Below are 12835 nucleotides of genomic sequence, written 5' to 3' on the forward strand. Positions count from 1 at the left end.
ACCTCCACCCAACACTAAGGGCAATTTTGGACACTAAGGACAATTTATCATGGCCAATCCACCTAACCTGCACATCTTTGGACTGTGGGAGGAAACCGGAGCACGAGGAGGAAACCCACGCAGACACGGGGAGGATGTGAAGACTCCGCACAGACAGTGACCCAAGCCGGAATCGAACCTGGGACCCTGGAGCTGTGAAGCAATTGTGCTATCCACAATGCTACTGTGCTGCCCAAACCAAGTTTATTCAACCGCTCCTCATAGCTAATGACCTCCATACCAGGCAACATTCTGGTAAATCTCTTCTGCACCCTCTCTAAAGCCTCCACATCCTTCTGGTAGTGTGGCGACCAGAATTGAACACTATACTCCAAGTGTGGCCTAACTAAGGTTCTATACAGCTGCAACATGACTTGCCAATTTTTATACTCAATGCCCCGGCCAATGAAGACAAGCATGCCGTATGCCTTCTTGACTACCTTCTCCAGCTGTGTTGCCCCTTTCAGTGACCTGTGGACCTGTAGTTCTAGATCTCTTTGACTTTCAATACTCTTGAGGGTTCTACCATTCACTGTATATTCCCTACCTGCATTAGACATGCAAAAATGCATTACCTCACATTTGTCCGGATTAAACTCCATCTGCCATCTCTCCGCCCAAGTCTCCAGACAATCTAAATCCTGCTGTATCCTCCGACAGTCCTCATCGCTATCCGCAATTCCACCAACCTTTGTGTCGTCTGCAAACTTACTAATCAGACCAGTTACATTTTCCTCCAAATCATTCATATGTACTACAAAGAGCAAAGGTCCCAGCACTGATCCCTGTGGAACACCACTGGTCACAGCCCTCCAATTAGAAAAGCAACCTTCCATTGCTACTCTCTGCCTTCTATGACCTAGCCAGTTCTGTATCCACCTTGCCAGCTCACCCCTGATCCCGTGTGACTTCACCTTTTGTACTAGTCTACCATGAGGGACCTTGTCAAAGGCCTTACTGAAGTCCATATAGACAACATCCACTGCCCTACCTGCATCAATCATCTTAGTGACCTCCTCGAAAAACTCTATCAAGTTAGTGAGACACGACCTCCCCTTCACAAAATCATGCTGCCTCTCACTAATACGTCCATTTGCTTCCAAATGGGAGTAGATCCTGTCTCGAAGAATTCTCTCCAGTAATTTCCCTACCACTGAAGTAAGGCTCACCGGCCTGTAGTTCCCTGGATTATCCTTGCTACCCTTCTTAAACAGAGGAACAACATTGGCTATTCTCCAGTCCTCCGGGACGTCACCTGAAGACAGTGAGGATCCAAAGATTTCTGTCAAGGCCTCAGCAATTTCCTCCTTCAGTATTCTGGGGTAGATCCCATCAGGCCCTGGGGACCTATCTACCTTAATATTTTTTAAGACACCCAACACCTCGTCTTTTTGGATCTCAATGTGACCCAGGCTATCTACACACCCTTCTCCAGACTCAACATCTACCAATTCCTTCTCTTTGGTGAATATTGATGCAAAGTATTCATTTAGTACCTCACCCATTTCCTCTGGCTCCACACATAGATTCTCTTGCCTATCCTTCAGTGGGCCAACCCTTTCCCTGGCTACACTCTTGCTTTTTATGTACGTGTAAAAAGCCTTGGGATTTTCCTTAACCCTATTTGCCAATGACTTTTCGTGACCCTTTCTAGCCCTCCTGACTCCTTGCTTAAGTTCCTTCCTACTTTCCTTATATTCCACACAGGCTTCGTCTGTTCCCAGCCTTTTAGCCCTGACAAATGCCTCCTTTTTCTTTTTGACGAGGCCTACAATATCTCTCGTTATCCAAGGTTCCCGAAAATTGCCGTATTTATCCTTCTTCCTCACAGGAACATGCCGGTCCTGAATTCCTTTCAACTGACACTTGAAAGCCTCCCACATGTCAGATGTTGATTTGCCCTCAAACATCCGCCCCCAATCCATGTTCTTCAGTTCCCGTCTAATATTGTTATAATTAGCCTTCCCCCAATTTAGCACATTCATCCTAGGACGACTCTTATCCTTGTCCACCAGTACTTTAAAACTTACTGAATTGTGGTCACTGTTCCCGAAATGCTCCCCTACTGAAACATCTACCACCTGGCCGGGCTCATTCCCCAATACCAGGTCCAGTACTGCCCCTTTCCTAGTTGGACTGTCTACGTATTGTTTTAAAAAGCCCTCCTGGATGCTCCTTACAAACTCCGCCCCGTCTAAGCCCCAGTCAATATTGGGAAAGTTGAAGTCTCCCATCACCACAACCTTGTTGTTTTTACTCTTGCATCCGTAATACTTCTTGCATTAAAACAGATGCCCTTCAGGCCACCAGACCCGCTGTGTTCAGCAACTTCTCCCTGTCTGCTCTGCCTCAGAGCCACACTGTCCCTATTCCCTAGTTCTCCCTCAATGCTCTCACCTTCTGACCTATTGCTCCTGTGCCCACCCCCCTGCCATACTAGTTTAAACCCTCCCGTGTGACACTAGCAAACCTCGCGGCCAGGATATTTATACCTCTCCAGTTTAGATGCAACCCGTCCTTCTTATATAGGTCACACCTGCCCCGGAAGAGCTCCCAGTGGTCCAGAGAACGGAAACCCTCCCTCCTACACCAGCTGTTTAGCCACGTGTTTAGCTGCTCTGTCTTCCTATTTCTAGCCTCACTGGCACGTGGCACAGGGAGTAATCCAGAGATTACAATCCTAGAGGTCCTGTCTTTTAACTTTCTGCCTAGCTCCCTGAACTCCTGCTGCAGGACCTCATGCCCCTTCCTGCCGATGTCATTGGTACCAATATGTACAACGACCTCTGCCTGTTTGCCCTGCCCCTTCAGGATGCCCTCTACCCATTCGGAGACATCCTGGACCCTGGCACCAAGGAGGCAGCATACCATCCTGGAGTCTCTTTCACGTCCACAGAAGCGCCTATCTGTGCCCCTGACAAGAGAGTCCCCTATTACGATTGCTCTTCTGCGCTTTGACCCTCCCTTCTGAACATCAGAGCCAGCCGTGGTGCCCCTGCTCTGGCTGCTGCTGTTTTCCCCTGATAGGCTATTCCCCCCCGACAGTATCCAAAGGGGTATACCTGTTTGAGAGGGGGACAACCACAGGGGATTCCTGCACTGACTGCCTGCCCTTTCTGGTGGTCACCCATTTCTCTGCCTGCACCTTGGGTGTGACCACATGTATATAACTGCAATCTATGATGTTTTCCGCCACCTGCATGCTCCTAAGTGCATCCAATTGCTGCTCCAACCAAACCATGTGGTCTGTGAGGAGCTCCAGTTGGGTGCACTTTCTGCAGATGAAGGCATCCGGGACGCTGGAAGCCTCCCGGACCTGCCACATCTCACAGTCAGAGCACTGCACCCCTCTAACTGACATTGCGTCAATTAATTAAAATTAAAAGTTTAAGTTTCTAAAAAAATATATTAAAAACATTTTTTTTTTAAGTTACTGTTAACTATCTGTTTCCTAGCACAAGATTTCTAATATAAATGCGAAAGCTAAATATAGTACTCTCCGATCTCTGGTTTAGATACCCCTCTAAATAATAATTAAGTAATTATGTTTAATTAGTTACCAATGCTTAATTTTTTTAATTTGGTGTAGATTCCCAACCAGCCACTCAGGTCACAGCTTTTAGAACATAGAACATAGAAAATACAGCACAGAACAGGCCCTTCGGCCCACGATGTTGTGCTGAACCTTTGTCCTAGATTAATCATAGATTATCATTGAATTTACAGTGCAGAAGGAGGCCATTCGGCCCCCTGAGTCTGCACCAGCTCTTGGAAAGAGCACCCCACCCAAACTCAACACCTCCACCCAACACCAAGGGCAATTTTGGACACTAAGGGCAATTTATCATGGCCAGTCCACCTACCCTGCACACCTTTGGACTGTGGGAGGAAACCGGAGCACCCGGAGGAAACCCACGCAGACACGGGGAGGACGTGCAGACTCCGCACAGACAGTGACCCAAGCCGGAAGATGAGGTGTGAAGTTTCAGTTGGGGCGCTTGATAGTTACAAGGCAGCGAGGAAGGATCTAAAGAGAGAGCTAAGACGAGCAAGGAGGGGACATGAGAAGTATTTGGCAGGTAGGATCAAGGAAAACCCAAAAGCTTTCTATAGGTATGTCAGGAATAAAAGAATGACTAGGGTAAGAGTAGGGCCAGTCAAGGACAGGGATGGGAAGTTGTGTGTGGAGTCTGAAGAGATAGGCGAGATACTAAATGAATATTTTTCGTCAGTATTCACTCAGGAAAAAGATAATGTTGTGGAGGAGAATGCTGAGACCCAGGCTATTAGAATAGATGGCATTGAGGTACGTAGGGAAGAGGTGTTGGCAATTCTGGACAGGCTGAAAATAGATAAGTACCCGGGGCCTGATGGAATTTATCCTAGGATTCTCTGGGAAGCCAGGGAAGAGATTGCTGGGCCTTTGGCTTTGATTTTTATGTCATTATTGGCTACAGGAATAGTGCCAGAGGACTGGAGGATAGCAAATGTGGTCCCTTTGTTCAAGAAGGGGAGTAGAGGCAACCCCGGCAACTATAGACCGGTGAGCCTCACGTCTGTTGTGGGTAAAGTCTTGGAGGGGATTATAAGAGACAAGATTTATAATCATCTAGATAGGAATAATATGATCAGGGATAGTCAGCATGGCTTTGTGAAGGGTAGGTCATGCCTCACAAACCTTATTGAGTTCTTTGAGAAGGTGACTGAACAGGTAGACGAGGGTAGAGCAGTTGATGTGGTGTATATGGATTTCAGTAAAGCGTTTGATAAGGTTCCCCACGGTAGGCTATTGCATAAAATACGGAGGCTGGGGATTGAGGGTGATTTAGAGATGTGGATCAGAAATTAGCTAGTTGAAAGAAGACAGAGGGTGGTGGTTGATGGGAAATGTTCAGAATGGAGTTCAGTTACAAGTGGCGTACCACAAGGATCTGTTCTGGGGCCGTTGCTGTTTGTCATTTTTATCAATGACCTAGAGGAGAAGGGTGGGTGAGTAAATTTGCAGACGACACTAAAGTCGGTGGTGTTGTCGACAGTGCGGAAGGATGTAGCAGGTTACAGAGGGACATAGATAAGCTGCAGAGCTGGGCTGAGAGGTGGCAAATGGAGTTTAATGTAGAGAAGTGTGAGGTGATTCACTTTGGAAGGAATAACAGGAATGCGGAATATTTGGCTAATGGTAAAGTTCTTGGAAGTGTGGATGAGCAGAGAGATCTAGGTGTCCATGTACATAGATCCCTGAAAGTTGCCACCCAGGTTATAGAACATAGAACATAGAATGATACAGCGCAGTACAGGCCCTTCGGCCCACGATGGGTGGCAACTTTCAGGGATCTATGTACATGGACACATAGGTTGATAGGGTTGTGAAGAAGGCCTATGGAGTGTTGGCCTTTATTGGTAGAGGGATTGAGTTCCGGAGTCATGAGGTCATGTTGCAGCTGTACAAAACTCTGGTACGGCCGCATTTGGAGTATTGCGTACAGTTCTGGTCACCGCATTATAGGAAGGACGTGGAAGCTTTGGAGCGGGTGCAGAGGAGATTTACCAGGATGTTGCCTGATATAGAAGGAAAATCTTATGAGGAAAGGCTGATGGACTTGAGGTTGTTTTCGTTAGAGAGAAGAAGGTTAAGAGGAGACTTAATAGAGGTATACAAAATGATCAGGGGGTTAGATAGGGTGGACAGTGAGAGCCTTCTCCCGCGGATGGAAATGGCTAGCACGAGGGGACATAGCCTTAAACTGAGGGGTAATAGATATAGGACAGAGATCAGAGGTAGGTTTTTTACGCAAAGAGTGGTGAGGCCGTGGAATGCCCTACCTGCAACAGTAGTGAACTCGCCAACATTGAGGGCATTTAAAAGTTTATTGGATAAGCATATGGATGATAATGGCATAGTGTAGATTAGATGGCTTTTGTTTTTTGACTTCCCATGTCGGTGCAACATCGTGGGCTGAAAGGCCTGTACTGCGCTGTATCGTTCTGTGTTCTATGTTCTATGAAAGACAAGACCTACCCCTCACAAATCCATGCTGACTATCCTTAATCAAGTAGTGTCTTTCCAGATGCTCAGAAATCCTATCCTTCAGTACCCTTTCCATGACTTTGCCTACCACCGAAGTAAGACTAACTGGCCTGTAATTCCCAGGGTTATCCCTAGTCCCTTTTTTGAACAGGGGCACGACATTCGCCACTCTCCAATCCTGGTACCACCCCTGTTGACAGTAAGGACGAAAAGATCATTGCCAACGGCTCTGCAATTTCATCTCTTGCTTCCCATAGAATCTTTGGATATATCCCGTCAGGCCCGGGGGACTTGTCTATGCTCAAATTTTTCAAAATGCCCAACACATCTTCCTTCCAAACAAGTATTTCCTCGAGCTTACCAGTCTGTTTCACACTGTCCTCTCCAACAATATGGCCCCTCTCATTTGTAAATACAGAAGAAAAGTACTCGTTCAAGACCTCTCCTATCTCTTCAGACTCAATACACAATCTCCCGCTACTGTCCTTGCTCTGGTCATTCTCATATTTCTCACATATGTGTAAAAGGCCTTGGGGTTTTTCTTGATCCTACCCACCAAAGATTGTTCATGCCCTCTCTTAGCTCTCCCAATCCCTTTCTTCAGTTCCCTCCTGGCTATCTTGTATCCCTCCAACGCCCTGTCTGAACCTTGTTTCCTCAGCCTTACATAAGTCTCCTTTTTCCTCTTAACAAGACATTCAACCTCTCTTGTCAACCATGGTTCCCTCACTCGACCATCTCTTCCCTGCCTGACAGGGACATACATATCAAGGACACGTAGTACCTGTTCCTTGAACAAGTTCCACATTTCACTTGTGTCCTTCCCTGACAGCCTATGTTCCCAACTTATGCGCTTCAATTCTTGTCTGACAACATCGTATTTACCCTTCCCCCAATTGTAAACCTTGCCTTGTTGCACGTACCTATCCCTCTCCATTACTAAAGTGAAAGTCACAGAATTGTGGTCACTATCTCCAAAATGCTCCCCCACTAACAAACCTATCACTTGCCCTGGTTCATTACCAAGTACTAAATCCAATATTGCCCCTCCTCTGGTCGGACAATCTACATACTGTGTTAGAAAAGCTTCCTGGACACACTGCACAAACACCACCCCATCCAAACTATTTGATCTAAAGAGTTTCCACTCAATGTTTGGGAAGTTAAAGTCACCCATGACTACTACCCTGTGACTTCTGCACCTTTCCAAAATCTGTTTCCCAATCTGTTCCTGCACATCTCTGCTACTATTGGGGGGCCTATAGATAACTCCTAACAAGGTGACTGCTCCTTTCCTATTTCTGACTTCAACCCATACTGCCTCAGTAGGCTGATACTCCTCGAACTGCCTTTCTGCAGCTGTTATACTATCTCTAATTAACAATGCCACCCCCCCCCCCACCTCTTTTACCACCCTCCCTAATCTTATTGAAACATCTATAACCAGGAACCTCCAACAACCATTTCTGCCCCTCTTCTATCCAAGTTTCCGTGATGGCCACCACATCGTAGTCCCAAGTACCGATCCATGCCTTAAGTTCACCCACCTTATTACTGATGCTTCTTGCGTTGAAGTATACACACTTCAACCCACCTGCTTGCCTGCAAGTACTCTCCTTTGTCAGTGTTCCCTTCCCCACTGCCTCATTACACGCTTTGGCGTCCTGAATATCGGCTACCTTAGTTGCTGGACTACAAATCCGGTTCCCATTCCCCTGCCAAATTAGTTTAAACAATTTGGACCTTAGGAATCGTGAAACAAAAAACAATGTTTATTTTTATAAATCCAGTTACCACTTTATAAACACACACATTAACATCTTATCAAATACTAACACTGATACTTTCCCCAAAGATACTATTCTATGGGTAACCCTCAACAACTTTCCCAACAACATCCATTCAGTCAAAACCCTTTTTAATACAGACAGCAAGTTTGTATTCCTTACAGAAACAGGTACTGCGTTGAAATCATCAAATGAGCTGAAAACATTCTTTAGATTGCAGAGAGAGATTGATACACATGTGTTTGCATTCACTACAGCACTCCAACTCACATCCCAAACTAAACAAAACACAGAGCTACAAAATGGCTTCCAGCTCAAAGCAGCTCAAAGCAGCTCAAACCAAAAATAAAAGACAGAGCAGAGCTCAGCTCCACCCATACACTGACATCACCGCAGCTATTTGAGAAACACCCATTTCTTAAAGGTACACACACACATGACACTAATTGCCCTTGAGAAGGTGGCGGTGAGCTTCCTTCTTTAACCGCTGCAGTCCATGTGATACACCCACAGGGCTGTTAGGGAGGGAGTTCCAGGATTTTGACCCAGCGACAGTGCAGGAACAGCAATATATGTCCAAGTCCGGATGGTGTATAAAGGAGAACTTGCAGCTGGCGGTATTCCCATGTGTCTGCTGCCCTTGTCCTTCTCGATGGTAGAGCCGTGGGTTTGGAAGGTGTTGTTGAAGGATTCTTGTTGAGCTCCTTCAGTATATTTTGTCGATGGTAAACATTGCTGACACTGTGCATTGTCAGGATGCCAAACCTCACCCCAACCTTTGTTCCATCACCAGACGAGAACCCCAAACAATTCTTTTAATTTGTAAAACTATGAGGAAAGGATACTTCACCCAGGAGTGCTGCCTCTGACCAATAGGCATCTTTCAAAAATAGCTTTACAATTAATAGTTAAACAGTTTTTAAACAAAAAGGAAAAACTTTGGAACTTACTATTGACACCTGCCACTAATTCCAATTATGTAACCCAATACTGTTGAAATGCCACTTAACAATAAAGTTCACAGCTGTGCCTCCTGCCGTCACTCAACCTCCAAAACCTGGCTCTCCAGCTGGTAAAATCGGTGGCACTTCCTGCACATGTGGTTATCCAGACTGCACAGAGCGTCTAGGAACCCCCAAATACTGCAGGCTGTGCAAAATCTGGACTGAGCGCTCCAGTCTACTTTTGGTTAAAAGACTTGATGCCAATAGAAAATTAGTGAAATTATTTTTTTTTAAACTGGAACTTTTCCCTCAATATAGCTTTAAAGTGGAGAAAATAACTTACCCACTACCTACCAATCACCTGTCTCCCGTTTAGTCTCTACACCTGCAGCAGGGCAAGACCACTTTCTGAACAGTGAACAAAGTTAAAGTGCAAAAGAGCGCCTCTTTACCCTCTGCACCCAATTCCACTTTGTTCCACATTTCCAAATGTACTCGCTCTGACTGTGTCTCACTCAGGTGATGTCTCTCCTGTCTACTCATGCACCTACTTGCTGACCATCTCAAGTGTCCCACAGCTCAGAGAATAAGATGTAGCTGGAAATGAATGAAAAGTTTGGGCTCGAGGGCTCATGATGTGCTTACCTCGTTCAGGCAGAAATATAACTAGGTCTTCTGGAATCCCATGTTTCATTGAAAACTGTTTGAACTTTTCATTGGTTTCGTTTCTCAGCTTCCGTGTCCTTCCTGTGGGATGAATGTTCAGTTAAAGCTCCGGAAATCAAACTTAGAAAGTGGTGTGTGAAAGAGTTGATGTAGAATCTCTTACCATACATGGCCACTGACTTTGTCTGGTTCATCCCTTTAATGTTGTTGTAGAGTATAAACGCATATTCGTTGTAGTTGGTTTCAGTTACTCGAACATCTGCCGTGACTTCAAAGTCTGTAAAACAAATTCACCAGCTGTTTAATTACTTTCTTTGTTTTGTTCGACCACTTTGTCTGTGCAAACTACCAGCCCATCTGCAATCTCCCTCATAGAATTCACAGTGCAGAAGGAAGCCATTTGGCCCTTGGAAAGAGCACCCTGCTTCAGCCCAAGCCTCCACCCTTACCCCTAACCCAGTAACGCCACCTAACCTTTGGACATTAAGGGGCAATTTATTATGACCAATCCACCTGACCTGCACATCTTTGGACTGTGGGAGGAAACTGGAGCACCCGGAGGAAACCCTCTCCTCTCCACAATCCTTGAATCTGTTGTTGCATCCCACATCTGATTGATTGATTGATTGATCTTTATTGTCACATGTACCGAAGTGCAGTGAAAAGTATTTTCACATCTTTCCCAGAATTCCATGTTTGAATCCCTCCAATCAAGTTTCCTACCCTTCCACACGACTGAAACCACTCTGAACAAAATCACAAATGTGACTGACAACGGTAATCTTTTCCTCTTCACCATTCTCCAGCAGTCTGCAGCCTTGGGCATGGTTGACTACATCATCCTCCTCCAATGCCTCTCCACGGGCACCCAGTGGACCTTTTGCCACCTGGTTCCAATCTATCTAATTGGAGCTCAAGAAACACTTGGCAGTGGCTTCTGTTCCTGCTCCTCTGGTGTCCTCCTAGGATCTATCCTTCGCACCACACCTCCCCACCCCCTCATTCCATCACGGTTATCATCTACATCCAATCCCTCTGTCACATTCTTCATGAATGCAATGTCAAGCTCCACATGTACATTGTTTTCAAGTGAACTCTCATGACACCCAGCTCTAACTCGTGAACATATCATTCAATATCTCTAAATTGTCAGACAGTTTATTTGACATACAAGAATGGGCAAGCAGAAATATCCTCCAATTAAACATTGGGAATACTGAAGACACTGCTTTTGTCACCACCATGAACTCTACTCCCTCGCCACCAACTCCATCCCTATGCCCAGCAACTCTCTAAAGATCAAGCAGACTACCTGACATGAGCTTCCAAGTACATATCCACACCATCGCAAATACCACCTTTTTTCACATCTGTCACACTGTCTGACTCCACTCTGCCTCAGCTCATCCACTGTGGAGACCTTCATAAATGCCTTTGTTATCTCTAGTAAATAACTACGCCTAAACCATCCACGCCAGCCAGCCACATTCCATCCTCCATAACATGACCTCAGTGAAAACCTTGTAGTCCATATTCTAACCAGCTCTGTGTCCTATTCATCCATCGCCAGTTGCGGTGGTGGGATTCAAACCCATGTCCCCGGAGCAATAGCCTCAGGATTATTAACTCTGTGCAATTGCCTCTTGTCTGTGCAAGACCCACATATAGGAATGTGATACTGAAATAAATATTGGACAGGACACTGGTGTGAACTCACTCTCCTCTTGTTCAGAATGGAGTCAGGGATCTTTTACATTACAGGGCAGATGCATTCACATCTAATTTCTTTTCTGAAAGGAAGCACCTCTGATAGTTTAGCACTCCCTCAGTACTGAGCCTCTAACAGTGCAGCACTCTCTCAGTACTGAGCCTCTGACAGTGCAGCACTCCCTCAGTACTGAGCCTCTGACAGTGCAGCACTCCCTCAGTACTGAGCCTCTGACAGTGCAGCATTCTCTCAGTACTGAGCCTCTGACAGTGCAGCATTCTCTCAGTACTGAGGCTCTGACAGTGCAGTACTCCCTCAGTACTGAGCCTCTGACAGTGCAGCACTCCCAGTACTGAGCCTCTGACAGTGCAGCACTCCCTCAGTACTGAGCCTCTGACAGTGCAGCACTCCCTCAGTACTGAGCCTCTGACAGTGCAGCACTCCCTCAGTACTGACCCCCTGACAGTGCAGCACTCCCTCAGGACTGATCCTCTGACAGTGCAGCACTCCCTCAGTACTGACCCTCTGACAGTGCAGCACTCCCTCAGTACTGACGCTCTGACAGTGCCGCACTCCCTCAGCACTGACCCTGCGACAGTGCAGTATTCCCTCAGTACTGACCCTCTGACAGTGCAGCACTCCCTCAGTACTGAGCCTCTGACAGTGCAGCACTCCCTCAGTACTGAGCCTCTGACAGTGCAGCACTCCCTCAGTACTGACCCTCTGACAGTGCAGCACTCCCTCAGGACTGACCCTCTGACAGTGCAGCACTCCCTCAGCACTGACCCTCTGACAGTACAGCACTCCCTCAGTACTGACTCTGCGACAGTGCAGCACTCCCTCAGTACTGAGCCTCTGACAGTGCAGCACTCCCTCAGTACTGAGCCTCTAACAGTGCAGCACTCTCTCAGTACTGAGCCTCTGACAGTGCAGCACTCCCTCAGTACTGAGCCTCTGACAGTGCAGCACTCTCTCAGTACTGAGCCTCTGACAGTGCAGCACTCTCTCAGTACTGAGGCTCTGACAGTGCAGTACTCCCTCAGTACTGAGCCTCTGACAGTGCAGCACTCCCAGTACTGAGCCTCTGACAGTGCAGCACTCCCTCAGTACTGAGCCTCTGACAGTGCAGCACTCCCTCAGTACTGAGCCTCTGACAGTGCAGCACTCCCTCAGTACTGACCCTCTGACAGTGCAGCACTCCCTCAGGACTGACCCTCTGACAGTGCAGCACTCCCTCAGTACTGACCCTCTGACAGTGCAGCACTCCCTCAGTACTGACGCTCTGACAGTGCCGCACTCCCTCAGCACTGACCCTGTGACAGTGCAGTACTCCCTCAGTACTGACCCTCTGACAGTGCAGCACTCCCTCAGTACTGAGCCTCTGACAGTGCAGCACTCCCTCAGTACTGAGCCTCTGACAGTGCAGCACTCCCTCTCTACTGACCCTCTGACAGTGCAGCACTCCCTCAGTACTGACCCTCTGACAGTGCAGCACTCCCTCAGGACTGACCCTCTGACAGTGCAGCACTCCCTCAGCACTGACCCTCTGACAGTGCAGCACTCCCTCAGTACTGACCCTCTGACAGTGCAGCACTCCCTCAGTACTGACCCTCTGACTGTGCAGCGCTCCCTCAGTACTGACCCTCTGACAGTGCAGCTCTCC

At 47.1% G+C, this 12835-nt stretch overlaps 1 protein-coding gene across 1 annotated transcript in view; it reads right to left on the minus strand.

Moving 5' to 3' along the window:
* The window catches only part of LOC140398998 (protein AMBP-like), a 322967-nt gene that overhangs the window by 111941 nt on the left and 198191 nt on the right, over positions 1-12835 (minus strand). The window contains exons 4-5 of the mRNA XM_072488038.1: positions 9628-9741; positions 9444-9545 (exon numbers count right to left, since the gene is read on the minus strand). Coding sequence (XP_072344139.1) covers positions 9444-9545; positions 9628-9741 — 216 coding nt within the window. The remainder of the gene's footprint in view (positions 1-9443; positions 9546-9627; positions 9742-12835) is intronic.

The sequence above is a fragment of the Scyliorhinus torazame genome, chromosome 22 (genome assembly GCF_047496885.1).
Source record: "Scyliorhinus torazame isolate Kashiwa2021f chromosome 22, sScyTor2.1, whole genome shotgun sequence".
Classification (NCBI taxonomy): Eukaryota; Metazoa; Chordata; class Chondrichthyes; order Carcharhiniformes; family Scyliorhinidae; genus Scyliorhinus; species Scyliorhinus torazame.